This window comes from Myotis yumanensis, unplaced genomic scaffold, assembly GCF_028538775.1.
Source record: "Myotis yumanensis isolate MYYU_CA2020_CCGP unplaced genomic scaffold, mMyoYum1.0.hap1 SCAF_3, whole genome shotgun sequence".
In the NCBI taxonomy this organism is placed as follows: Eukaryota; Metazoa; Chordata; class Mammalia; order Chiroptera; family Vespertilionidae; genus Myotis; species Myotis yumanensis.
In genome coordinates this window covers 188,666,475-188,693,465 of record NW_027223754.1, presented here as the reverse complement: position 1 = coordinate 188,693,465, position 26,991 = coordinate 188,666,475, and the positions used below count along the sequence as shown (strand labels likewise).

At 41.8% G+C, this 26,991-nt stretch overlaps 1 protein-coding gene across 1 annotated transcript in view; it reads right to left on the bottom strand.

The window, feature by feature from the left end:
- The window catches only part of GRIN2B (glutamate ionotropic receptor NMDA type subunit 2B), a 442,854-nt gene that overhangs the window by 48,117 nt on the left and 367,746 nt on the right, over window positions 1-26,991 (bottom strand). The window contains 4 exon segments of the mRNA XM_070410657.1: window positions 1,029-1,154; window positions 5,032-5,185; window positions 5,499-5,670; window positions 6,649-6,851. Coding sequence (XP_070266758.1) covers window positions 1,029-1,154; window positions 5,032-5,185; window positions 5,499-5,670; window positions 6,649-6,851 — 655 coding nt within the window.

The window sequence follows — 26,991 nt, the reverse complement described above, 5'->3', positions numbered from 1 at the left end:
AGGTCGGCACCTGGAAATACTTCAGTGCAGTGGTGGGTCACAGCATGGACTGTGAAGTCAACAGAAGCACTAGGGAGCTATTTCAGAATACAGCAGCCTAGCACCCATCTCCAGAGATTCTTATTTAATTGGTATGGTCTGGGATTGTTATTCTAATATGCAACCAAGGTAAAGAACCACTATTTTGAAACATGCAATGGTCCAAGCCCCACCCTGGACTTAGTGAATCAGAATATTCGAAAATGAGGTCACGCACCTTTGTTTTTTAAGTGTCCCACAGATAATTTTTATGTATATCCAGGGTTAAGGATCTAAGAATCTTTCATCTTGAAGGTCTAACTTCAGGATAAAACTCTCAGAAAAGGTGTAATATTTTCTAACCCTAGAGTGTCAGAAAGTTTTAGAAGAGCTATTTATAAGGACCTCGTCGCCCCCTTCTTAAAGCTAGTGAACTTTTTTGTGAAGTCTCATAAATGCTTCAAACACAGAGGCAGCCCTCACATCTCTGGACTTACCTAGCCAGGAAACTGGACTTCCCCTAGTAGTAGCTGTGGGTGAGAACTGTAATCTCCTGCCATTGTATTTCAAATATCCAACTCTTATACTTCCTGGCAGAGGGATAGAGCAGGACACGTGCTTTGGAGATGTTGTACCTCAGTGGTGGTCCTTTGGCTATGGAGAACTCTTTCAGCCACAACTACTCTCGTAACCTGCTCTTAGCCTAAGGTTATCAAAATAGCTTCCTCTTACACGTCTATGCTACAGGTATCTCCTGCCAGCTTTCCTCTCATTTCCTTACGAGTGGAACTGGGTTGGGGATCAGACTTGAGCCAGGGTGGGGACATATAGATTCAAACTAACATCTTAATTGGGTTATTTCTAATGAGTCTTCAAGCTGGTGACATAGAAAGCTGAAGGTTCATTTTCAGAAATGGGTAAGTTAAGGAGAAGAAAGCAAATGAAGGGTTCAGAGGTTCGAAATTGAGAGCTAGAAAAATGCAGAAATGCAGCAGTTTTAATGGACTTACCTCTACCATCAGCGAGGCACCTGTTATAACCCACAGGGCTGAAGTACTCAAAGACAAAGACAGCCACAGCTGAGACAATGAGCAGCATCACAAACATCATAACCCAGACGTCAGCGCTGAAGGGCTCTGGGGAAGGAAGAAAAAAATCAGTGCTGATGGTTAAAACAGAGAACAAAGAGATTCTAATTAATTTACCTATTTATTCACTTATGCAACATGCACTTCTGGGGGGAAAAAACAAGAGGTGTGTACATCCCTTCAGACAACCAAGGCCTGGACTGGGAAGAAGTAAGAGGCTATGCCTGAGCATCTCCATTTATTTGATGGGCAAGTCAAGGTTTATTTTCTTTCAAGTACATAAAAAGGACAGCATCTTGCCTATGAAATTTTGAGACTATAGAGATAGTTTCTGCATTGGATCAGTATGTGGGTCTTTCAGTAAATGGTACAACTGGAAGACATACCAGATATGGAGTAAATGGATCATATTGGACTGATTCTTGGTTTATGGTGTCATCTACATGGCCACACCACACAGTGGAGACCTAGGAAAAGTCTTCACCAATGCTCGCAAGCCTAAGAGCCAAATTCATTCTCAACAGACTTAGCTACTATTTCAGGCTTGAACTGATTCTATAATAATTATGTACAACAAATAGATCCTTTCCCCCACTTCTCTTAAACTTTCCTAGACTTACATTTTTTAACCCAATTTGATGTATATATTTTATTAGACATCATTAGGGTGTGAGAATATAAGACAGTGTTAAAAAACACATCCACATTGAATAGCAGTATCTATAACAGTGGGAATTTAGCAGATGACAAGGAACATGCTTCATCTATAATTAAGCAGACAACTACAAGCCAGGCTCTATCATCAGGTCACATAGTTGATGGGACAAGGTCAGGCAAGAGGGCAATAATGATCCACTACACTTTCTTTAATCGCTTTTGCTGAGTTTCTTCCAGTTGTTTTACATCTCTCTGGCTTACAGGTGTCTAGAAATTGAATACTACCTCCCAGTAGCCGTCTCTCTGAAGGCCTATAAGAAGGGACACTCTTTGGTCCCATGATGCACTGCTTCCTCAATTGTGTCTCAAAATAGTTCTGGCCTTTTTAGCTAACACATCACATTGTAAACTCATAACTATGTGAATTAATATGCTGCTTTCTCCATCTTCCAAATCATTTATAAAGATGAAGTTAAAAAAGGGAAAAATGGCTGGAAATTAGAAAATATTTTCTTTCTTGAAACCTTTACTTGTGAACTCTTAAGGGAATTATAAAAGCCTGGCCACTTAATCAATTTGAAAAGGACTTTTATAAGGGGCATGCCAGCTATGAAATGCAAAACCTTTTAGTGGCAGCCAGAGATGGGGGTAGAAGGTACAATTCAAAGCCTCTAAGCAGTGGAGTAGAGAACATCTCTCCCCATTGGCTCCAATTGATTGCAATACTACCCTGATTTCACTTTAGTTTAAAATTAGGGAATAACTGAGTAAAAAGCACTTTCTCTATGCTTTCACTCCCCCCCCCCCCATTAAGCTTAGGGAAATTTTCTGTATAAAACAACAATCATATTTGTATTGGTCTTTACAATTTAGAAAGTGATTTCACCACAAACCTTATCCAGTCCTTAAAATGGCTCTTTCATTTTGGGTTTACCATATTCATTTTACAGAGCAGTGAACTAGATTCAGAGGTCATGGTCCCCTCAGGACCAGTTTATGAAGTGAGGTCAGTGAGGGCAAAGGTCTGTGCTTTTCCATTGTATTATCTCACATCTTAGTCTCTGGCCACCACATTTTATTTTTTTAAATATATTTTATTGATTTTTTACAGAGAAGAAGGGAGAGGGATAGAGAGTTAGAAACATCGATGAGAGAGAAACATCAATCAGCTGCCTCCTGCACACCCCCGACTGGGGATGTGCCCACAACCAAGGTTCATGCCCTTGACCAGAATGGAACCTGGGACCTTTCAGTCCGCAGGCCGACACTCTATCCACTGAGCCAAACTGGTTAGGGCAGACCACCACATTTTAGAGCTCAAACTGTGTGTTAGAACACAGGCTCTGAAGGCAGCCATATCTGGATCTGCCCATTACTAGCTGAGAGACTCTTGGAAAACTGCTTAACCTGAGACTCAGTTCTTAAGCCAAAAAATGGGTATAATGATAGTATCAATGAGATAATATAGTCACAGTTTGTACAATAATGCCTGGCACATCACATAGTAGGTATTCAATAAATATTGGCTTCTCTCACCGCTGCAGTTAACTTACTGCTACACACACACACACACACACACACACACACACACACACCCCGTGTGGCATTCCTATGTCATTCTAGGGCTATCCCAATGTATCACTGGCTCTTCTAGTTTAGAAGCTAATTAAGGTTAGTTCTATGCTGACAGGGTTAGAATTAGAATGTGGTGTGTTTTGTGTGTGTGTGTTTGTTTGTTTGTTTTTATTGATTTCAGAGAGGAAAGGAGAGGGACAAAGAGATAGAAACATCAATGATGAGAGAGAATCATTGATCGGCTGCCTTCTGCATGCCCCACACTGGGGATAGAGCCCACAACCTGGGCATATGGCCTAACTAGGAACTGAACCTTGACCTCCTAATTCACAGGTCAACACTCAACCACTGAGCTATGCCGGCTGGGCCTAAACTGTAGTTTTGTTGGTATATCTTAATGTTCAAATTATTCTTGTAAAGGAAAAAGCAAATAAAATACATAAAGCTACTATAAGGATTAATGCATACATAGAGTGTGTGCTATCTAATAACATTTCATATAAAATTGTAAGAGCCAGAATTGGCTTGACTGCGAGTAAGAAGGTTGGCTGGGAAACTTGAGTAATTTATAGAAAAGTATAGAACCTCTAACACCACTTTGCAGTGCCTTAATTGAATACCACCCCTCCCCCACAGAGCCTAAGGCAATGTTAATCATGGTTTATTCCAACATCCTCATAAAAAAAAGTTGATGTCCATTAGAGAGACTGTGACTTGTCCAAGGGCTTACATCTTATATCCAAACTAGGCTTCCTGTCTCCTATCCCAGGGTTCTGTTTTCAAGGTGACACATTATTTTTCAACCCCTTGTTCTCACAGCTCTTGCCAAAAATATAGGGTATGAGCTCATAAGAGAGTTCATCTAATTGAAACCCTGGTCTTACCTAGTCTTATATCTAAAAGGTTTAACACCTAAGTGATGCTGGAGAGTGGGGAAGCACTGAATGCTACGAGGAACCTTGGGATGAGATGGGGAGGAGAATCAGATCAGTTTTATATGACAAAGCCTCAGAAAATTCATGTGGAAACAGAAAACCTTTTTAGGTAGCACTGAGCTCAATTCTTGAAGAAAATTTAGAATCATTGGTATTTCACCCTGCTGGGTAGCTCAGTTGGTTAGAGCATCATCCTGATATGGCAAGGTTGCTGTTCAATCCCCAATCAGGGCACATACAAGAACCACCAATGAATGCATAAATAAGTGGAACAACAAATCTCTCTCTCTCTCTCTCTCTCTCTCTCTCTCTCTCTCTCAATATATTTTTAGAAATCATACGTATTTCAATGATATCCACAATTAGAAATTATTAAAGCAGGAAGCAGCTTCAAGGATCGGCTAGTTGAAATGTCTTCTATGGTTGAGGAAGCTGAGTCCGAGGATAAAGAAAATTTGCTCAAGGTCAAATGATGATTAAGTAGCAGGAATGGGACTAAAGTAGGACCCTTGATTACCACTCCAGCACTATTTTCTTATAACCCTTTTTATTTTGGGGGGGGGGGGGGTAGTGTTCTTCAGTTTTCATGTTGGAGAATAATCAATTTTGAAACCCACCAAAATGAAATCCTGGCTGAGCTAATCTTCTAGCAAACCACCTCCTGCTGAAAGAGCCTGGCCACCTGCCCTTCACTGTGCCTCATTCCATCTACTTGCCCTTGTGTCTATTTCCTTCACATCAGCAAGCTCATCACCTACCTAAGAAGGCTGACGGTGAGACAGTCCCATTGCTGCGTGACACCATGACACTGATGCCGGTCTCTATGAAGGGCACAGAGAAGTCGACCACCTCGGATCGCTCCTCGTTGATGGTGAGTGACCCCACCGCCATGTAGGCCCTCTTCATGACCACCTGGGAAGAAAGACCCAATGTTCCAATTAGAACATTCAGGAAGGGGAGGGGCCTCCACACGGGAAATAACTCATTGCCCATAGTGGTTTTCTTTGTGCAGTGGGAAGAGTATATACTCTATTTACTAGTTTATATTTTCTAAGATTTGTAAAATGAGTGTTTTTGATTTCTAAATGAAACAGTGTAAACTGAATCTCTATCAACTGGAGGTCCTAGTCATTGAGATCAGGCAAGGCCAAAGAAACATTAGTACAGTTAGCTGAAATTTTCCCAAGTTATGATCTGGAAATGACCCTTGATTCCTGGTACTCACCTCTCCAATCATACCATTCCAGGTTCCATTGATTTTCTTCCCATGCTTGCCATTGGTGACCAGGTAAAGGTCATAGGTGAACTTCACAGATTTGGAAATTTTCTTAAGGATGTCAATACAGAAGCCCTTGCAGCATTTTTTGATGTAACCTGGCTCCTCATCTGTTTTATTCCTAAGCAGTTAAAGAAACAAAGCAACACAAAAACAAGGCTTTATGTAAGAAGCAAAATATTACCCTTTGCCATTACAACCCCAACCCCGTTCATAGCTCAGCACAATTTACATCAGGCCTAAGCGAGGGAATAAATCAGACCACAGAGCTGCAATTCGCTCATTAACTCAAGGCAGCAAACTAGATTTTCTGACAATTTTTAATGCTCCTTTGAAGTATAATATACATCAGGAAAGTGCACCTGTCCTAAGGGTTCAGTTGGATGAATTTTCACACAATAAATGCACCAATTTAACCAGCACCCAAATCCAGATGCAGAGAAGCTGCCAGCACCTTAGAGGCCTCTTTTATTTTGGGAGTTATAATATTTTTATTTTCTCCCCGACCCCAATCACCATTTATTCCCCCTATACCCTCTTTCACCTGTACCCAACCCCTTCTCCCCCTACAATCACCACACTGTTGTCCATGTTCATGAGTTCTTTCTCTTTTTTTTCTTTATTGCTTAATCCCATTATCTACCCTCATCCTTACCCCCACCAGAGCTGTCTGCCTGCTCTCTTAGAGGCCTCTTATTCTCCCTTTCAGGCACTTCCCACCATCACCAAAGGGAACCATTAACCTGATTTCTAAAATGTTTCTAAATCTCAAAATTTCAGGACATGTTGGCTCCCCCAAATATATTTCATCACCAATGTAAACTTGAATCTCCACAAACTGGAGATTCTAGTCGCTGAGATCAGACAAGGCCAAAGAAACATTAGTATAGTTGGCAGAAATTCTCCCAGGTCATGATCTGGACAGAACCAGACATCAGAACACAGGGCTGCCAGTAATCCCATTGCTCAATGGTAAATGGAAATTAGGCATGGCGTTCAATTCATTCTATGCTTCAAGTCCCAGGCAGGCCAAATGCTAACAGCTGGGTCAAATCTGACTATCCCATGCCATCTGAAGCCACTGGGGAAGGTGCCATACTGGGAGACGATGCGTTTTTGGCAGGGGACTGTGTTCCTCATGCAGGTTCCACTCAGAGGGTCCACACTCTCCACAATAACAAATGGAGCCTCCTCCAGCGTTACGATGCTCAGATGGTCATCCTCCTGCTCTTCCGTCTCAGGACACATTCGGGGCCACAAGTAGTACTTCATCTGCAGGGACTTGTCTTTCCACTTCCCCACCTGCAGAGGGATAAACAAAAGACCCAGAAACCATTGGTGGAGACATAGCAATGTCTCTTAGCCTCACCCAGGAAGATTTAAAAAAAGGCCATTGTACATAATAGAGAGAAGAATCATCTTTAAACCATATGCTCAAAATGAGACTATTGTGTCCAACTCTAAGAAAGGTAATCTATTCATTTACTCATCTACTTACCAAACATTACTAGAGGACCTACTATGTGCTAACACCCACTAAGACCTGTGGCTCAAAGGAGCATCATTCTGCCTTTCATTCACCTCACACTGAGTGAAGGAGTCAGAAATGTAAATAAATGTTTATGGTGCTGTGGGGGTAAGTGCTAAAACTGAAGCCTGCACCAAGTGCTGGGAAGATGCCAGTTTCCTGCTTGTGTGACTGTTGGTTTTTTCTACTTAACTATGACAATGCGCATGATAGTGAGAGCAGCAAATCGCTTTGAAAAGGTCAACAGAATGACTGAAACAAATGAGCCAGAAGGATGTGTTTTGGCTTGTAACAGAGGTCCAGTGGGAAGCCATGAGGGAACTGAATAGATCTGAACTGATATAAAATGATAAGTCAGGATTAAAGAATACTGACTCAGCTTGGATGGGAAGGGCGTGTGGCTAGGCTGGTGATGAATGCCACAGGTCAATGCAGATATGCACCTGCCGGGCTGGGTGAAAGCCCCAGGATGAATCATATAGGCCCCTCTGTGAGCCGCCACATATGGCCACACAGGCTGTGTACCCAACTTCAGGGAGCACCATTCACACATACTCCAATGTGAAAGGTGGGTGCCCCCTGGAATCATGCTCTTGGTGGATTTGCTGCCAATCATCAGGAGAAAGGTGTGGGTACCATTATCTTTTAGAAGATCCATTCTTTCCTGTTTTCATAATAGAATCTGCATGACTGTGTTGGTGGGTTTTTGTTCTCACACTGTCATTAAGTTTATTGAAGAAAGAGGGAACACCTTTTAATTTTCTATAACTAAAAATCTTGGATTATCACAGGGAATTATGGATTGCAAGCTCTTGCATTTTCCCAAGCTATAATTTCCTCCATACCACAATGCAAATTAGCTGCACAGGTAAAGCACTAGGACTACAAAACTACTTAATGTATTAACACAATAAGATGCATTAAATCAATAAGGAGCAAAAAATGGGCAGAGCTGCATAAATTTTCAAGCAGGCTTAGATTAATGGGTTTAAATGTCCATATTTATACAAAACCTAAATCCTCTCCTTTGTTTTTGCTTGTTCTACACTTTGGTTTTACCTAGTGCCTCCCTAGGTGTGGTTTGTACTCCCCTCCAACCTGTCTAGAAGGTGCTGCCCACTTCCAGGCACAATTAGGCCTACACAGCCACTGCCCTTGTCTAATTGTGTCACTGTAACATAGGCAACGGCTTGTTATCCTGGGCCATCTTGTTAAAACTTCGACAACCTCCCATCACCCTCAGGATTGTGTCCACACTTCTTATCCAGATATGTGCATTAGGCCTAATCTACCTTGATAAGGTTAACTTCACTCTTTTGAAACATGAATCCTTTGTTCCAGTTGGAAAAGGCAGTTGTTGGTATTGGGAGCTAACATGGGTAAATCAGGAACAGGCTTCAATAAGCTAGCTGCATTTTCTTTTCCGATAGATTCCCTATATCTGTGACTCAAAAATGCTGCAGACATAGCATTCTGGTAAACTTTTTCATGGCACCCTTATAAATGAGATGAAATATAATATAGATTATTAAATACATTGCTAGATTTGAAAGGAATGTAAAATCCATATTTAAAAAAATATATTTTAATGAATCAGTGCCAACATTTAAAGAGGTCTCTAGTGACATGTCAGAGAGCTCTGTTCCTAGAAGTGGCCTGTACAGTGTTTCAAAAAACAAAATAGAAGTCATAAGGTAGCCATAAAACTGTAGATACAGAGCTAGACAGGGTAGAAGATACCCTGTATTGCAGAATTAAGGTAGGAAGCAATGTGACTTAATTGGCATAATGGAGTGAAACAAATGGAATGAAATATAGCAGTATTTATACTTAAAGTCTTGCATTTAGATTTTTTAAAAGCAACTGCACAGTATTGAAAAGGAGATACTGAAGTTTACAGCAAACTATATAAGCTTTGTAGTAACAAATGGTATGTTTATAGACAGAATGCACATGGGATGAGGAGAGGGCATAGAGCAGTGGTTCTCAACCTTGGCTGCACATTAGAATCACCTGGGAATCTTTTTAAAATCCTGATTTCTGGGCCTCATCCTCCGGAAATTCTGTTTCTTTGTTACTAATGTTGTGGCCTCACCCCATAACAAAGAAACAGAATTTCCGGAGGATGAGGCCCAGAAATCAGGATTTTAAAAAGATTCCCAGGTGATTCTAATGTGCAGCCAAGGTTGAGAACCACTGGCATAGAGGATCCCACTCTGCTCAATGTTCATCATGCCACAGCTAGAAAACTAGGTTCTGATCTTAAAATTCTATGATCAGCTGATTCTTGTTTACAATATCATTTTTGTTTACCCAACAATAATCTGTTCATCTATTCTAGTCCCCTCTAGCACACTCTCTCCCAACTTCCTGTCAAACTAGCTGGATCACATCCTTGCTTCACTTTAATGAAAGTCAACTGCCAACAACTACACACCAATTCTGTGCCACGCACTGGGTTATATGCTAGAGATAACAATACCAGGCAACATTAATTGAAGGCTTAGTATGTGCTGGCACTGAATACACCTAGTAATCTCCTTAATCATCATAGCATACTTGTCAGATGGAGATTACTGCCTAATTTCTTATTTTTACAGATGAGAACAGAGGGTGTTGATGACTTCCTCACAGTTTCAAGGTGAGTGAGTGCAGTGTCAGGATTTGAAGCTGAACAGGCTGGCTCCAGAGCTTGGGATCTGACCCACCACACAGTACTGCTTCTCAGGCAATGAAAGAGTAAGACAGTCCCTGTCCTCCAAGGACAGTCTAGTGGGGAAAGATACCATCCATGGACAACAATATCAAGTTAGGTTTTGGTAATTGCTCTAATAAAAGATTCAGAGTAGAAATGATTATGAAGGGTCAGGGATAAGCTTGGTAAAGATCCTTATCTTTGAGCTGGGCCTTGAAATGTAAGTGATGGCTCATCAGGTGAAGAGCTATCACTTTATACACTGAGACCAAGGCAAGAGCCAGGGTTGCATTCCTACAGCTGCTTGCTGGAGAGACTAGGGATAGTCCTTCCTAGGTGAAAGATATGTCGTGTGAGGAGGAATGGTCTAGCCCATTTCTCCTCCTCTTTAAAGGCCTGATCACGCTAGCCAGGCGTTATCTATCACTCTCAAGAACCAACTGAATTGCACTCATCTCTTCCCAACTTGTTGCTGTCTGGTGGGTAGTTTGAAATTGGCCCTGGGCACCCTGAAATTGGAAACAGAACAAATCAGGGCTTCCTCTCTCCACCCCTGCCTCCAATTGTTAAACATTCACCAGCTCACCTCTATCCAGAGCAACCACATCATTCATTATTTCATGCTATTCATACTTTATTTAGTGACTTTAAATTTCAGGTGTCTTGTCTCCTAAACTAAATTGTAAACATGTCCTAAATGTTTCTGTGATTATGGACACACTTCTAACACTCTGTGAGCTCTGTTTCGACACCTGTCAAATAGGGAGTGATTTCTAAGGTGTCTCCCACACACTCTTGTGATCCCAGGATCTCTTTAGGACAGAGGCTCTCTACTCTACTTCCCTCTGATTAGGCCCCAGTAAAAAGAAAGGTGTTGATGGTGGTTAATTCCTGAAGGAAGGGGAGTATCTGTTCGTTTATACAAAAGACTAACTTGTCATTAAGTCATTATTCTTTTGTTGTTATTTCTTCATGGATTTTTGCAGTGAGAAGGCAAGTTAACAAATCCTTTGAGGACTAAAAGGAGAAAACAGTTTGGAAAAATAATCTAGGAATATCAGATTCACAATGCCAATACACAGTGCTCACATTAAAGAACATGTTTAGCTACTTCGAATGAGTTCCTTCATCTTTTTTTATGTAATAAGATAGAAATAAGAGAATAACTACAATAAAATAGGGACTGTTTATGTAGAAGAATAAGGTGTGTTTTAAGCAATTCTTCTTTTAAGGAGGAAGTACAGTGAAAATATTATAGATGGGAAAGTTTTTAAGAGTGACAAAGAATAGTAAATAGAAAAAGAGAAGCCCGAGACACTAAAATAAAAAAAATCTTGATGTTTTTCTAGGATGTCTGAACTGGTGTGAGTATATGATACTGGAAATTCAGAGAGTAGTAGGAAATGAGGTTAATGGGAGATCTTTCAGAGAAAATCCAATGAGAAAAACTGAATGAAGAAGTTATAGTCACAATTAAAATATGATCGGGAAAAGGATAAACCTTAAGAAATAATGAAGAAAGTGGCTGTAAAGTGCCCTGAATTCCTTAGAGATAAGCACTAAACAAACATTATTACCACAAGCACATTTAACAGCAACATCTGTCTATAAAAATGCAGTTCTCAGCCACACTAACATTTAAAAAGATCTCTTGGGGACCAAAATCATCTTTCTCAAGAGAAACAAAAATATCGCTGATTAGTTTTCTCAGAAAAACATGGAGTCATTTTAGGGTTTCTGGTTTGGTTCTGTCAGTACAAGCTGAGCACCTGCTCGGCCGGGAATTTCTCCTCGGAAGGAAGTCTACCTCGCAAACCCACAGCACATCATTCCAGAAACCTTCTCTTATGAAAATCCTAGAGAACCAATCTGTGCTGATTTTAGACTCCAAAGTCTCCCTTCTCCTAACAGATTTCCTCCATTACTGGCAGTGAATTTGGCACCAATTAGCACCCTGACAAGGCCATCCCTAAGAAAAGACCACAGGGACAGGATGCCTGCTGAAGGTTCCTGTGTTTGTCCATCCCTCCTATGACCCTCTCATCACCAAGGAGAGAGAGGGGATCCCAGCAGGGCAAGGGTGCTGTGAATGCCGATGCAGTCCCCGCCCAGAGAGCAAAGGGTGCCCGTCTCCCAGGGCTGCCTCTCTGGTCTGCACAGGAAGTCATGGTTTGAGATCCTGGAACGAAAGCATTTATTAGAGCCTTTTTAGGCATCAAAGGTTATTTTCAAAAATCAAAGCATTTCTGTTTCTTGGTTGAGATGACATCTGAGATCCAACACTAAATACGTGCTGCTTGTTTTAAGCCTTCATCTGGCTTTTTAAATGCAAAATTTAAAACTATGTGCCATTTCCCTGGGCAAACTGAGAGGACAGGCAGTCTCTGCAGGGCATCCCGAGTCTGCATCCCCTTCATCTCAAAGCTGCTAACTCTGGCTGGCATGTGTTGGTCCTTCCCCTGCACAGGCCTGAGACTCCTAACAGCAGAGATAGCAGGATAGGGGGGTCTCCCATCTCTCCTCCCCCAAAGCTGCACAACTTAGCTCTGAGGACTCTGAAAGGTTGGGGGTCTGATAGTAACTTCATTTTGCTCCATCTTTTTTTTTTTTTATCCATCCCCACCCCATCCTTTGTATGGCTATCGATTCTCTATAGTCATACAAAATGTGTAAGTGTATATATATGTCTGTTTTCCCAAAATCAGATCGTAATATACACGTCTCTGCAGCTTGCTTTTCCCACTTAAGTGTACATCATAGGCTTTCTTCCAATGCAACAGATGGCAGATCTAACTCTTTTTAAGAGTTGCATGGTAGTCCATAATAATGAGTGTGCCTCAATTTATTTAGTCCTAATCCTACTGATAAATATTTACGATATTTCCAAAAATAATTAACCAAAGTACATAAGACATATCTTGTTATTTCCAATTCTTAATAATGAAAAAGCAGAAAAAGATATTTATGTTTTTAAATGCCCTGGATGTTTCCAGAACACTTCACAAAAGATGGACAGCAACTGAAATTCCTATCAGCAAAGCACGAGAGGGCTCCCTGCTCACATGCTCACACTCTCACCAGCACCAGGCGTTTATCACTGTTAAACGTATGCCAATCTGAGGAATAAAAGATGGCACGTAATGGCTCTCATTTTCATCTCCTTGACTCGCAGTGAGCTGGAGCACCTTCGCGCATCTGTTCACCATTTAGATTTCCTCTTTTACCCTCTAGTCACATCCCTCACCCATTTTCTATTGAGCTGTTTGTCTTTCTTATCTCCTCCGAGGGAGCTCCTGGTGTAGCATGATAGGAACACTGTACCTGTCAGATATGCTGGAAATATTGTTTTCACTCAGAGATTCATCTCCTGACTATTTTTTGTATCTTTTATGCACAAAATATTACTTTTACTTCTTTTCTTGTGAAGTAAAATGTCTTTTTATATAGAATATTTGGTTTTCTACCTCACTTTAAAAGAAAGGTCTACCCGTCTCTCAGCTGCTCTTTGTTCGTACTTGCACGTGGAGCTGTTTCTTACGTGCAGCTTCGCCTTCTGGGCGCACAGTCTCCCCTCTGTCAGCCCCTCGCATGTTTTTCAAATGCTCTGCCCTCTGCTCAGTTTCTCTCAGGCCTCATCACCTCCATGATGCCGCCCCTGGTCACTGCTGCCCAGAGAAAAAAGCTCCATTTGCTCTCCTGTAATAATTATGTGGGTCAAGCGCTCCCTTTGGCTCTCAGACTAAAATGTTAGTTATACCTAATACACAAATCCTGTCTGTGGATGGCTTTAAGCACTCCAGGGCAGGGACTATATTATTTTACCTCTTTGTGTCCCTTCTATGGGCTTGAACAAGTGTGTGCTCAGTAATTATCGACTGATGTCACTGGAGGGGAAAATACATCATACCCTCCACAAAGTCTCCACTAGACATCGCTCAAGTGTTCTCTCAAGAAGAGGCCACAAGAGGTAAAGTCGGCCTCACTTCCTGCCTCTTGTCATTCTGTCTCTTCAGCCATCCGGATGGTAAGTGGCCAAGGATGGGCTCAGTTCCATGTGGACTGTGTAAGTACAATGGTGCAATCTGCTACGCCGATCATCCAACAAGGCCAGTGGAGCAGCCAGATGCTCCTTCTCCTAATCATCGCAAACTCTGTGACCTTTGAAAATAATTTCCATATTCAAATTTGATCCCTGACTGCCTTGGCCTATTTGTGCTTCTGCACTCACTGAGCTGGGGACTTATGGCTCTGGGCTCACAAGCCGAAGGAAGGCCCAGCCAGCCAGCCTGGCACCTGTGTGGCTCTCCCAGTGATGCTAAGACATCGGTTGTCATCTCAGGCCTCAGCTGCTATCCCTGGCTGACCCTTGCCTCTGCAAGAGAGCCTGGAGCTCCCTGGGGACTGTGTATTCCCCACTCAGAGTGATCCCTGTTCTCTACTGTTTCTCCCTCCACATTTCCTGCTCAGCAGAGTGAGGGTATGGGAAAGCGGTGAGTTGGAGTAGGATCTGGTGCCAAGTACCGAAGTGGCTGATTCCCTCGGCACAGAGAAAAGTTACAGTAATTTCAGATAACACCATGAACTGACCTATGATATTATTAGAGGAGCGGTAGCTATTATGGGCCAGGCTCTGGGCCAGGCATGTCACATAGGATTATGGTATTTCATTGTCACTAACTTCCCAAAAGGTAGATATTGTTATGCCCACAATATAGGCAAATGAAACTGAGGCTCACTGAGAGCCAGGATTTTATCTCTGATCTGTTTGCCTCTAAAAGCCAGCCCATGTTTCTTTCTCACACCATGTTGTTAAGAGAATATTTCTGACCCCTTTTTTCCTTAGCTTACTGTGATCTGAGAGAAAAAAGCCTGTCTTAGCCATACAGCCTCACACCCTCACCTTAGCCTCCCAGAAACTATGATCGATGGTTGTGTCCAAAGGCTGCATGGCAAGTGACAACTGAAGTCCATGTGGGAGCCAGACTGGCGGGATGCTAGCAGGTGGCAGCAGCAGGCAGGGTGCTGATGAGGTGTGTGAGGCAGGTGAGTTATTTCATCTCTGTGCCTGGTAAATATTGTTTTTATGCAAGTTGGTGCTATTTTTTCTCCTCTTTCCCTCCTCCTGGTTATGACCATCACTCCTACCATTGAGAACATCGGTACAATGCCTATGTGCCTCACTTCCTCCCAGAAACATAGTTTTTTGTTTGCCAGTGGCAAGGGGGAAATACTGAGCAAACTCCAACTTCTCAAAATTTCAACTCAATTTGTTTCAAAATATCAGGGTAAGTTTCACACAGTCCTTTCAGTTTTGTGCCTTCTATCTCCTTTTCCACCCCCATGGACCCCTTCACAAATCCTTTCCCAAGATTAAGAGCTCAGAAGGTTCCTATAAAATCCCCATGTAAGAAGCTCCCCAAGTCAAGCAAGTGATTTGAAGCCAGGCAGTTTGACATCAGAGCCTTTGCTTTCTGCCACTCCTCTTATTGCCTCAAATATTAGATAAGACACATAAGGACAGTGTCAGGCAAGTAGTAATAATTCTCAGCAAATGATCCAGAATAGTCTACCTGTCCTGTTCTCCTTAGGCAGCCCCACGTGCCTTGGGCCTGCCATAGCACTAGAGATCCATGGATCCAGAGCAGCAGGAGGATGAAAAGCATGAAGTGGAAGCAGTGCCACCATCTAGAAGGCACCACATTATCATGGAAGACCCTTGGGAGCCAGAGACAATAATATTGCTCCTCAAACAATGCCGGCTGGACTGATCCCAGCTCACTCTGACCTTTGTCTCCTGATGAGTTTCATCACATCCTCCTCATGCTCCTCTCTACATTTTAAAGGTATGTAATATGTTTAAAAACAAGGTTATCTCCAAAAATTCAGGAATCTATGTATAAATCTTAAACACACTAGGCAATTATCTCTCTCAAGTACATCTCAGGACACTAAGAAAAATGATGCCAATGGATGCACATTCAGTAAATCAACCATCCCAACAAGCAAAATCAGGTTCTCAAGCAAATTTTTAGGAGCTAGAAAAATTGGCCAAGCTGGGAGCAGGACCTCATCAGGTGAGATTGTGGAGAGCTGTTTTTAGCATTGCAGGGTGTTCAGGCACAAAGACCAAACAGAAAAGTAATGGGAGACATTCTGAAAAAGGAACATATTGCGTAAGCATAATGACAGTGTTTTCCAGACCACAAATCTGAATGTAAACTCGAATGATTGTGAATGTGTTTTCAGGGACAACAAAACGGCATAGTTGAGAGCATGATCACCCAGGAAACCCAAGGCATAAGGCTGCAAATATATATGAAAAGAAACAAGGCATAAACACTGAAAATACACATAAAAATTACTGAGGCAACAAGGGAGCACAAAAAGAAGAGGTCAAAGTCATTGAAAATACATCATAATTTTAAAAGACTAGACCATGGAGAAAAGAACAAAAATCATAAAAGATGTGATCTGTGTCCAAAAAGGCACCTCATAGAATTCATGACATAGATTCCTCACGCCTTGCTAAGGACATGCAAAAGTGCACTAAATCCATAATAATAACAGTCATTCTAAGATTGGCTGGTATCCACCACCCTTCCTCAGCCAGAAAATGCCAATTTTATGGACAAGGACACCTGTTAAGTATGTAGTAAATAGTTTTTATGGAATATTCAAGATTATGCTGTCATAAACTAGGATTACAAAGTCATTCCATTCTTCATTGAAATTCCTTCCCCTAGCCTTGGAGGGTAGAAATGACAGAAAAGGATCGCATGCTGGCTTTTGTTCTCAGATATTCTATCTCTTGCCTGGATTTCTCTAATTGGTTTCCCCACCTGCAGTCTTATCTTTCTCCAGTTCATCCTCCACTTGGCTTCAAGAATGATCTCTTAAAAATACAAATCTGCCCTGTCCAGTGTGGCTCAGTTGCTTGAGCATCGTCCGATGCCAGTTTGATTCCCAGTCAGAGCACATGCCCAGTTTTTGGGTTTTGTGCCAAGTCAGGGTGCATACAGGAGGCAACCAATAGATGTTTCTCTCTCATATTGATATTTCTCTCTCCCTCTCTTTCTTCTCCCCCAGTCCTCCATCTCTTTTTTTCCTCTCGCCTCTTGTCTTCATGCTTTCTTTTTGTCTTATCCCTTAAGGTCTCCTAGACTTTAACTGATAACAACATACTATGCTGTTTCTTCCCTGAATGCCTTACCTCTTGCTGGAATTCCCTATTTTAAACCCCTACTCTTCTGGATGACACCCACTCACCCTTTAAGATTAGCACATGTAAGATCTATTCCAAGTAGCCTTTCCTCACCCACCCCCAGGCTGGGCTAAGGAGTTAGGTGTCCTTCTTTGGTGCTCTCCAAACACCTTGTGCATAGCTCAGACACTGAACCTGCCATAGTACACTGTATTTAACTGCTTATGTGTGTGGTTTCCTCCAATAGACTATGAGCTCCTCAAGGGCAGGAATTGGGTATTATTATTATTTTTTGTATCCCAAGTGACTAGCATTGGGAATAATAGTACCACAGTGGACACTTAGTAAATGTTAGTTAAACAAATGAGTGACTAGGGTTTTAAAAGGAGAATCTGCTCTTGGCAGATAATAATATATATAGTGATTCTATTAATAATACCAGCTAATATTTATTGAGCATTTACTATGTGCTTGTCAAGAACCCTGCTAAGCAATACACATACATTATCAAATTTATCAGAAGTCTTATAAGGCAGATATTATTTTTATATCCATTGACAGTAGATTATATTAGTGGTACCCAAAGAATCATATATCCCAGTATCCATGCCCTTGTGTAATCCATTCTTCAATGGCTCTAGATTTGGCCTTGTGACTTGCTCTGACCAACAGGATAGCAAAAAATGTGACATATGTAGAGACTTGATGAATGACAATGTAATGGACCTGGCCTTCCTGGGATGCTGCTGACAACTCTGAAAAGACTTTGGCCATCCTCTTTGAAGATGAGCAAACATGCAGATGAGGCCCAGCTGATATCCAATACCAACAGCTAGACACAGGAGTGAGGCCATTTTGGATTACCCACCCTTGGTTGAGCCACCAGATGACTGCAGCAGATGAGTGACCCCATGTGAGACGAACCCAAGAACCACCAAGCTTATCCCAATTCACATTGCCTACCCAAAGAATTATGAATGACAATATGATAGTGGTTTCAAGTCACTAAATTTTGAGGTGGTTTTACATAGCAGAGGTTAACTAAAGTATATACACTTTGGAAAAAGGCTACACATATTGGGCCAAACCAATGAAGAAGATAAGAAGCAAGAAGAAAGACAAACAGAGATAAAATCAATAGACAAAATAGAACCAAGTTCTTTAGATCTCTTTAATATAAATAAATACAGTGCTGACGTAAGTCCTTCTTAATTGCAATGCTGTTGAAATAGTGCTAAACATAGAGCAGGAGGTTCTATAGTGCAGCCTTGGCCCTACCACTGACAAGCCCTGTGAATGTGACAAATCATTTTACTTCTTGGAATCTGAGTTTATCAGCAAAGAGGGAATATATATATATATATATATATATATATATATATATGAATGTGCTTGTCTATGTATTGTATGTCTGCACATTTTACTACTCCTAGTCTTACAGAGAATCAAATGTACATCACACTATCCACATATAAGTATTGATGTTATTGATATTGGTTAATAAGTTTGGGTTACAGAAATTACTAATGATTTACCTATGAACCAACAAAGGCCAGTGGATCAGCAAGGGGGATGCTATAGAATGGAGAGCCAGAAGTGACACTGTCACCATGTTTCTGTGTATCAAGTCATGTTTCTCTAAGAGTTGTTTTAACACCTTTAGCTTCAATGATATTTTATCATTTCCTTTTATAAGGTGCTCTTGGGACATCTTGTGTAACTTTTTTTTCAGTGTTTATAATCTATTTTTACATCACCCATTGAAGGTCAGGGGAATATCCTGGTCTCAAAACAAGAATACTAAGTCAGGAGTGTGAAGACTAGGTCAGGCTCTGCCTCTAACCAGCCATGGGACCATGTCCCTTAATCTCAATGAACCTGATTCTTTACATGTAAATCACAAGGGTAACAACATGTACCAAAATTACCCATTAGGGTTCATGAGTGCCATGTGGTAATGTATGTGGAAGTATCTTGAAAAGGGAAGTATCTACTCCTTGCACAAAAGCAAGATAATATAAGTGCTCCCATTCAGCAAAAAATACCCAGTGTTTAGAGGTATTTATTTATTTAGTGGTATTTATACTGATGATGAGTCAGACACTGGGATAAGTGGTAAGTTCTGCAGGGGAAAATGGGGAATGACATTTTGAGATGTGATGCCATTTGCCTGTGGTCAATAATTAATAAATGGCTAAGTTGGATTCAAATCCTTATCTACCTCCCTCCAAAGCCTGAGCTTCTCTTATGATGCTGGGAGGCCTCCAAACGGAACCTCTTCAGGCCATAAGAGAGCAAAATTATTGGCCAGGTAGTTTACCATTAAAAGGGGTCACCAGCTTGTGGCTAAAGAAACAGATGATGAAAAAAGTGCTGGAGGAGAAAATGTCTGTTTACAAACACAGCTTAATTAATTAGTCAACTCAGATGAGGCCGAAAAGGCGGGTTTCCAGATCCCTGACATGGAGAATTAATTAGCAAAAAAGCACCCATCCCCGGCCTGGGATGCCTCTTCAGACACATGGTAGAATTAAATTGCTAAATTTCTTCAGTACCCGCCCCCCTGCCTTCACTAAATTGCCCCTGAACTTAACTAAAGCCATTTTATTGGGGAAAAGATGAACTAAAACCATATTGAGAATGACAACTGAACTGAAAAGGATCCACCAATGAAAGCTTCAAGTGCAGTCCAGAAAAGGAGAAGAAGATTCCAATGTTTCTAGCTCAAGTTATGAAGGGTCAGACTAAAGTGTAAGTGAAGTTAGGTTATAGCCCACTCACACTTGGAAATTACCAATGTGCACCCACTAAGGTAAATGCAGTAGAAAACCCAAGCAACACTCAAATTCCCACCCGGCAGAGCCACCACGTTCACTCCCACTTTGGTCAAGGCTGTCGCAAGAGCACTTTTCCAAGTGCTCTGGAAAGCCAAAGTGTCCATACCATGGCCTCCGTTTTCTCATTAATTTTGTTTTTTTAATAGATAAAAGGTTATTTAGGAAATAGACAAACCCTTTCACCTGAGTTACTTGCTATAGATGTGAAGCATGTGCAAAATCTGTAGGCATCATAACAAAATGGGGTTGGGCCAGCCTAGGAGAATGAATTACTTGGAGTCAGCGTGAAATGAGACGTGTACTGTTCCAGCTCTTGTGTGACTTTGCATCAAAGTGACTCTCCAGGGATGGGTACCTTCTCAGCTTCCACGGTTAACATTTTCTGGGGGTGCTCAGAGTGCTCCTAAATTGCTGTGTAATTTTTTATCTGTGAATTTCCATGTATGCTGCAGTTGTTTGGGACCTGTCCTCTGCCTAATGAAGCAGAGGAAGCTAATGAGGTATGAAGTGACTTTGTGCCACACAGCAAACAGAATACAATGTGCACAGAGAGAAGTGAGTGAGGGGTCAGGGCAAAGAGTCAAGTGTGTCTTGAGGGCTGGGAACTGAGGGCTGGGAGCTGGGCAGAGGGTGGAGGGACATCATACAAGGTCAGATTCCACTAGGGTGGGGGGCCAAACATAGACTCTTAGGTCTGAAGTGATCCAGAGAGCCTCAATGGTTTTCCAACCAGGATTTATACTAGAATCATCTGTAAAGCAACTAGAATGCTCATTCCTGGGCCCTGGGCCAGACTAGTTATGTTGGCATTCCTAAGCAGGATGTAGTATAAACCACAAAATATAGGGATTTATTTGGTGATTCTAATGGACAGCAGGATTGAGGACCACCCATCTCTTCATTTTACATTTTACTAATGGGAAAATGAGGGAACAGATTTGGTGACACACAGGACAGAGTGTGGGACAATGATGTTAGGTGACATTTCACTGAATGGCCCTGAGCAAATCTACTCTTCATTCGCAGCTGCAAGCTGGCTGTATGGGTAAGGGGTCTCACTGCAGGATCCTTTGCCTTGCCAGGCTTCACACTTGTGCATGCTGGTAGACTCCTCCATCAACGTGGAATGAGGCTGAGGGGTTTAGACCAGGAGTTCTCACAGTGTGATCCTAAGACCAGCAGCAGCAGCAGCCCTGGGAAACTTGTTAGAAATGCAAATTCTCAGGCTTCACTCCAGACTTACTGAATCAGCAACGGTGGGGGTGGAACCCAGAAATCTGGGTTTAACAAGCTTGGTATATGCCAAAGCTTGAGAAGCACTGGTTCAGACCACCATTTTTCAATGGTGGGTCTTCAGAGACAGGGAGCAGAGTGGGAGGTCATGGCAGTAGGAGCTTCATGAGGACACTGGCCCCTGATTCTGAGGGTGAAGGCTGGCAGGGTTTTCTGGAGTAATCAAGGACCACAGGGTAAAAACCATCTACAATGAGGATTTTCGTATTTACCATGTGTCACCTGCCTGACCTACAGCTAGCTGGTGGAAATAAATTGCCTTTGTTCCCTTAAAGGGATCTGGTGCCAAACAGATAAGTGCCTGCTTTGAAAAAGTCCCAGGTTTTTCCTATGATGGGGGTTTATTTGGTACCCTGCCTGGTATTAACTATTCCTACCATTAACTCTTGGTTATGCCTCAGATAATAAGAAAGATGCATAGAATAGTAAAACAGATAACATTTTGTTTGCAGAATGTATTCACTACTCATACCCAGTCAGTGACACAAGCACCCACCCCCAAACCCACCCCCACCTGTTTCTCATTCTCACTTGGCTCGGGGCCCTTCTCAGTGCCTACCACACAGCTGTTGACTAGAGGACTGTGCCAAAAGGATGGAAGAGTGGGTCACAGCAGATATTACATTTATAGATAACAAAAAGTTCATGTCACACTTTGCTGACCATGTCAGTTCTGAGCTGCTACACATACATAAGAGATTCTTCATACTCAAGGCGGATTTAAAAGCAAAACGAAAAACCCATGTATGATTTGGCTATGTTCCTAATTCATCTTTTAACTCACCCTGGAATAGAAGGTAGAAATAAATTCTCTGACCAGTAACTACTATGTGTCCTGTGCTGGACTCTGTGTGAGGCCTGCGGGGGCTACAGAAGGCAGTAACACAGATTCTGGTTTCAAGATGCTTATAATCAAATGGAGAAAAAATAAATACACATACTTGAAAACAACTTATAACATCTGGTGTATTAATATGGCAGGGTACCTGCTGTAAAATGTATCATAATTCCAACACAATAGAATTTCATTTCGAGTTCATGAAACTGCATGAGATTGGCAGGGCAGCCTCCTCCATGCAATTATTTGGGACCCAGGTCACTGGAGAATTGGTCTCCAAGGAGGTGTCTCCATTCCAGCTTCCCAGACACAAAAGGAGTGTAGTTGAGCTTGTGTGTGGGGTTTTATGGGCCAGGCCTGCAAATGACACCCATCACATTGTATTGGCCATGCCCAACTGAAGAGAAGCTGGAGAATAGAGTCCAGCTATATACTTAGGAAGAAAAGCAAACACGTTTGGGTAAAAAGCTACAGTCCCTGTCATACTAGGCATAGTTGGGGAGGGTATGTGAGGCCCAGGAGAAAGTCAGTTATTTTGTTTCATTGTTTCCCATTATCATGTATTCTGTAATTTCTGAAAATCCTACTACCTATACTTATATACTCCTTGATTTTTCCTTGGGTTCAGTGGAATACTACACAGTATAGCCCACTCCAGACATGAGTGTTATTGGGAGGTTCTGGAAAAATTCAGCAAAAGAGGGGCCTTCAAATGATGCTCCTTTGGTCTCTTTTAGTCCCACCTTTTAGCCAATATCACTGGTTAATACCAATGCATGAAAACCACTTACCAGGAAGTGATCAATTTTGTTCTGCTGCCTGGACCAAGGGAATATCCAGTAAGGTAGGACACCAACTGTTTTACTTAGTGTGAATACTTGTTCGGGGATCTGATGGGATGTTACTACTAACAGAAGGTTTAAAAGAATTATAGGATGTAGAGGACTATGGGGAGATTCCTCTTCACATTAAGAAGATCAGGATGGTGAAACAAAGTCAGGAGTACTAAAGAGGGACTGGAAATGGAGAGAGCCATTTGCATTTTTCCTCTTCTTCTATAAAGAAGGGGACTCAAAAGACCCTCTTTAAGAGCTCCCTCTGGGTGAAGAATAGTCACCTATCTCATTTCTCCCTTTCACTACCCTGCCAGCACTTTCCCAGACATTTTATTAGTTTAGGAGCAGAGGAAGATGGAAAAGCATCACACATCTGGACTTACAACCCCCTGCTGCTTTTCCACAAAGTTAACTTTCTAATTGGGATCAACAGACACTCAGTGTCTGTTGGAAACAACAGACATAGGTAGTAATCAAGAGGTTGAGTGTGAGCACAGAAGGATAAGCAAATACGTGAACCTGGGATCTCTAACTTGGTGCCTGAATCTAGCCATTTGCTTGCTTTAAGCAAGACATTCTGCTTCATTTAGGCAGTTGGATGCAGTGAGGAAATGAGTATATGTTTGAGTTTCCACACATTATGCTTGAAAAGGTGTTTTACACCTCGGGCATTTTATGGTGGAGATGTAAGTGCAGGAAGAACTTTCATGTACTGATACCTGTAATTAGAATACAAGTTTGTTCTTTAATCCATTCATTTATTCACTCAACAAGTATTATTATACACCCATCAGAAGAAGGGCACTTTTCTGGGTGCCAGGGATAGAGATGAACAATCCAGGCCCCGCCCTCCAGAAGTTTACAGTCTAGTGAGGAGAGAGGGAATAAGCAGATACATATGAAAATGTCAGCTAGTGAGAGCTGCTATTAAGAAAATTAAACATGGGAAAAGAAGGTGTGTGATGGGATTTACTCTGGGTGCTCAGTGAAGTCTTCTCTAAAGAGGGGACAGGAGAGCAGAGACTTGAATGAGGAGAGAGTCATGTGAGTATCTGAAGGAGGAAGATTTCAGGCAGAAGACGCTATAAAGGCAAAAATCTTGCTGTGGGACCTTCCTGGGAGTGTGCAAGGAATAGCACGTCATCTAGTAAGGCTGGAGGTGGGAATCTGAGAGAAGAGCGGCAGGAGATGAGTCTGGAGAGGGAGGGAGGAGACACGTCATATAGTAAGGCTTTAAATTGTTGTGTTTGCTGGAGGAGCCACTGCAGGATTTTGAGTAAATAACTGACATGAACAGTTAGTTTTGAAAGTAGCACTTTGGCTGCTACATGAAGAATCGTCTATGGCAGTGGTTGGCCAACTGTGGCTTGCAAGCCACATGCGGCTCTTTGGCCCCTTGAGTGTGGCTCTTCCACAAAATACCACGTGCGGGCGCGCACGATTGAAACTTCGTGCCCCATGCGCAGAAGTCGGTATTTTGTGGAAGAGCCACACTCAAGGGGCCAAAGAGCCGCATGTGGCTTGCGAGCCACAGTTTGCTGACCACTGATCTATGGGGAGCAAGTGTAGATGCAGAAGGTGAGTGAGGAGACGATACTTTGTCCATCATGGTAAGTAATAGGGAAAGTATGAATTTGGTATTTCCAGGATATATTTGGAGGATAAAGATGACAGAATTGCTGGTGATTTTGATATTGAGTGGAGAGAAAAAGAGGAAACAAAGGTGACTCTGAGGTTCGGAACCTGAGTCACTGGGTGAATGGTGGTGCCATCTACTGAGACCCTGTGCAAAGCAGTGAACAGACTGTGGCCAGTGTGAACATGGATGCCAGGCGGTCTGAGGTTGATGCCCAGATATGCTACTTATGAGCCCTGTGACCACAGGCAAGTTCTCTCTGTATCTCAGTTTCATCCGTTGTGAAGTGGGGATATTAGTAATACCTATCTCATGAAGATGAAAGAAGTTAATAAGTGTAAAGCACTTAGAACAGGGTGTAGGAAGCACTCAGTAAATATTGGCTGAAATGGGGAATGTGGAGAGTGGGAGCAGACCTGCAGAGAAAATTAAGAGCTTGATTTGAAGTAGGCTAAGTCTGAATTGCCTATTGGATATCCCAATAGAAATGTCAATAAGCAGATGGCCATTAATTCAGGGGAGAGTGCCAGACTAGAGATACAATTTTGGGAAATATCCATACATAAAGATGTTGCAAGTAAAGGGATTGGATAGTATAATCTTGCCTTTATTAAGCAAATACAGACAATGAACAATAAATTTACATAATCTGAAAGCTAAGAAGGAAAGGCAGGGTGGCAGAGCAAGGTAAAGAAGAGCTAACGTAGACTGAGGGACGAGGAGGCTTTCTTGAGCAACTGATGTTTAAATTGAAACCTGAAGGAAGAATTTCCGCTGATAATTATGCTCAGGGCTCCTCTTTGTATATTTTTAGTTATAACATTCATGGCCCGTATTGGGCACATTGAAAAATCTGAGTATAGAAAAGGACAATGAGAAATTAATTGTGCACTGTGTACTTTTCCTTAAGAAAGGCATCAGTTGGTCTTCTTACATGAGATATTCTGTCTCCAGTAAAGTTTTGGTATCCACTAGTGAAAGGAAATGTCAGAATTTCCATACATTTTGCATCTTCAAGAATGCAAAGAAATAATGCATGGTTTAGTCAGCATTTTCTCAAAATGATCATAATCATGACACAAGGCCTTACCTAAGCTAACAAATCATTATCCTTCATAACCTAAGTGTAAACAGACCCCTGATGAAATGGTGTTCTTTGGTGTTCAGGACGTTAGACCTGTGATCTATACATAGAGGCTGTGTATGTTAAGATGCCTATTCATACAGTCCACCTAATATTTTTACACTCTTTTCCCTTTACCTTCTACTTTGTTTATCAAATAAATAAAGCCCATGCTGCATCAACAAATTGTTGCAATAACTCAAACAGAGCTTGGTTAACAGTCTAGGCCAAAATGATGCCGCTGAACTGTGAATAAGTGGGCAGGTCTGACTGGCAAAGGGGATTTAAAAAACACAGATTAGATTTCCCACTGAAGTGGAAAGGAAGGTTTCTAATCTTCAGAAAGACCTGCTGTCATTTCTACTGTCCCAGATGGTGAAAGTTCTGCATTCCTTGACCTGAGCCAAAGATAATATAAAAGAAAACAAAGCGACAAATAAGATCTGCTCAATAAACCAAGCAAAAGCCCATTTCCAATGGCTTTAAATACAGAAGATGTAACTTCCCAGACAAGGACACTTCCCCTGGCCTTATTTTCTGCACTATGGTTTGCAAGGTAACTAAAAGGACCTCCTAAGAGACTAGTCCAAGGTATCCCACAATACCTGGACACAACAGTAATATACTTAAAGGACTCTGAATTTTTGTTTTTTTTCTTGCAAGGAGTAAACCCAGGCCAAGATATATCCATATGCATGCTTAAGTGTATGCTAAGCATTGTGAATGGACAAGTACACGCAGGCAGAAGGAAGTTATTAGCAGAGGCAATCACTGGGCACCAGGCAGTGAACTGGGGGAAAGTAACATCTGGGGAAAAGCCATGCCTTCCTCCTGAAGAAAGTCAAAATTGGAGTTCATAGTTTTCAGTCTGACTCTCAGTCAAATGCACAAGAAAGGGACTTTTTTTAAATTTGCAAGTTAAACACATCTCCAGAGTATAGAATTCCGTCTCCATTTATGGGAGGGCACTTGAACTCTCATTTCAAAATGTTCTGTCTTAATAATGTAAGAATCAGAGCACAGATATCAGCCTTTAATGCTGAAGAACCACTTGGCAAATGTGGATGGAGGGATCTTTTAGTAAGTCACAACTCTCAGAGAACTGTGTACTCCTAGTGACCTTACTACCACAAGCCCCATCCTATCCTGGCTATGAAATGCAAATGGGTCTGAATTTTCTGGACATAGGACATTACCCCTCTTACACCACTCTTGGTTCCTGTACTTATGACAACCCATGGTGAAGATGAGACATTCTCTTCACCTTTGTTGTACCCCATGGGAAGGAAAAAGGAAATGAAACATAACATTTAGGGAATACCTCCCATCTTCCAAGCCCTGATGAAGGTCTACATACACAGTGAGATGTTAGATTTTCTCCATTATACTGAGGAAGGAATAATGTTCAGGAAAGTTGAGTAACTTGCCCAAGGTCATCGAGCCAATAAGTTGCAG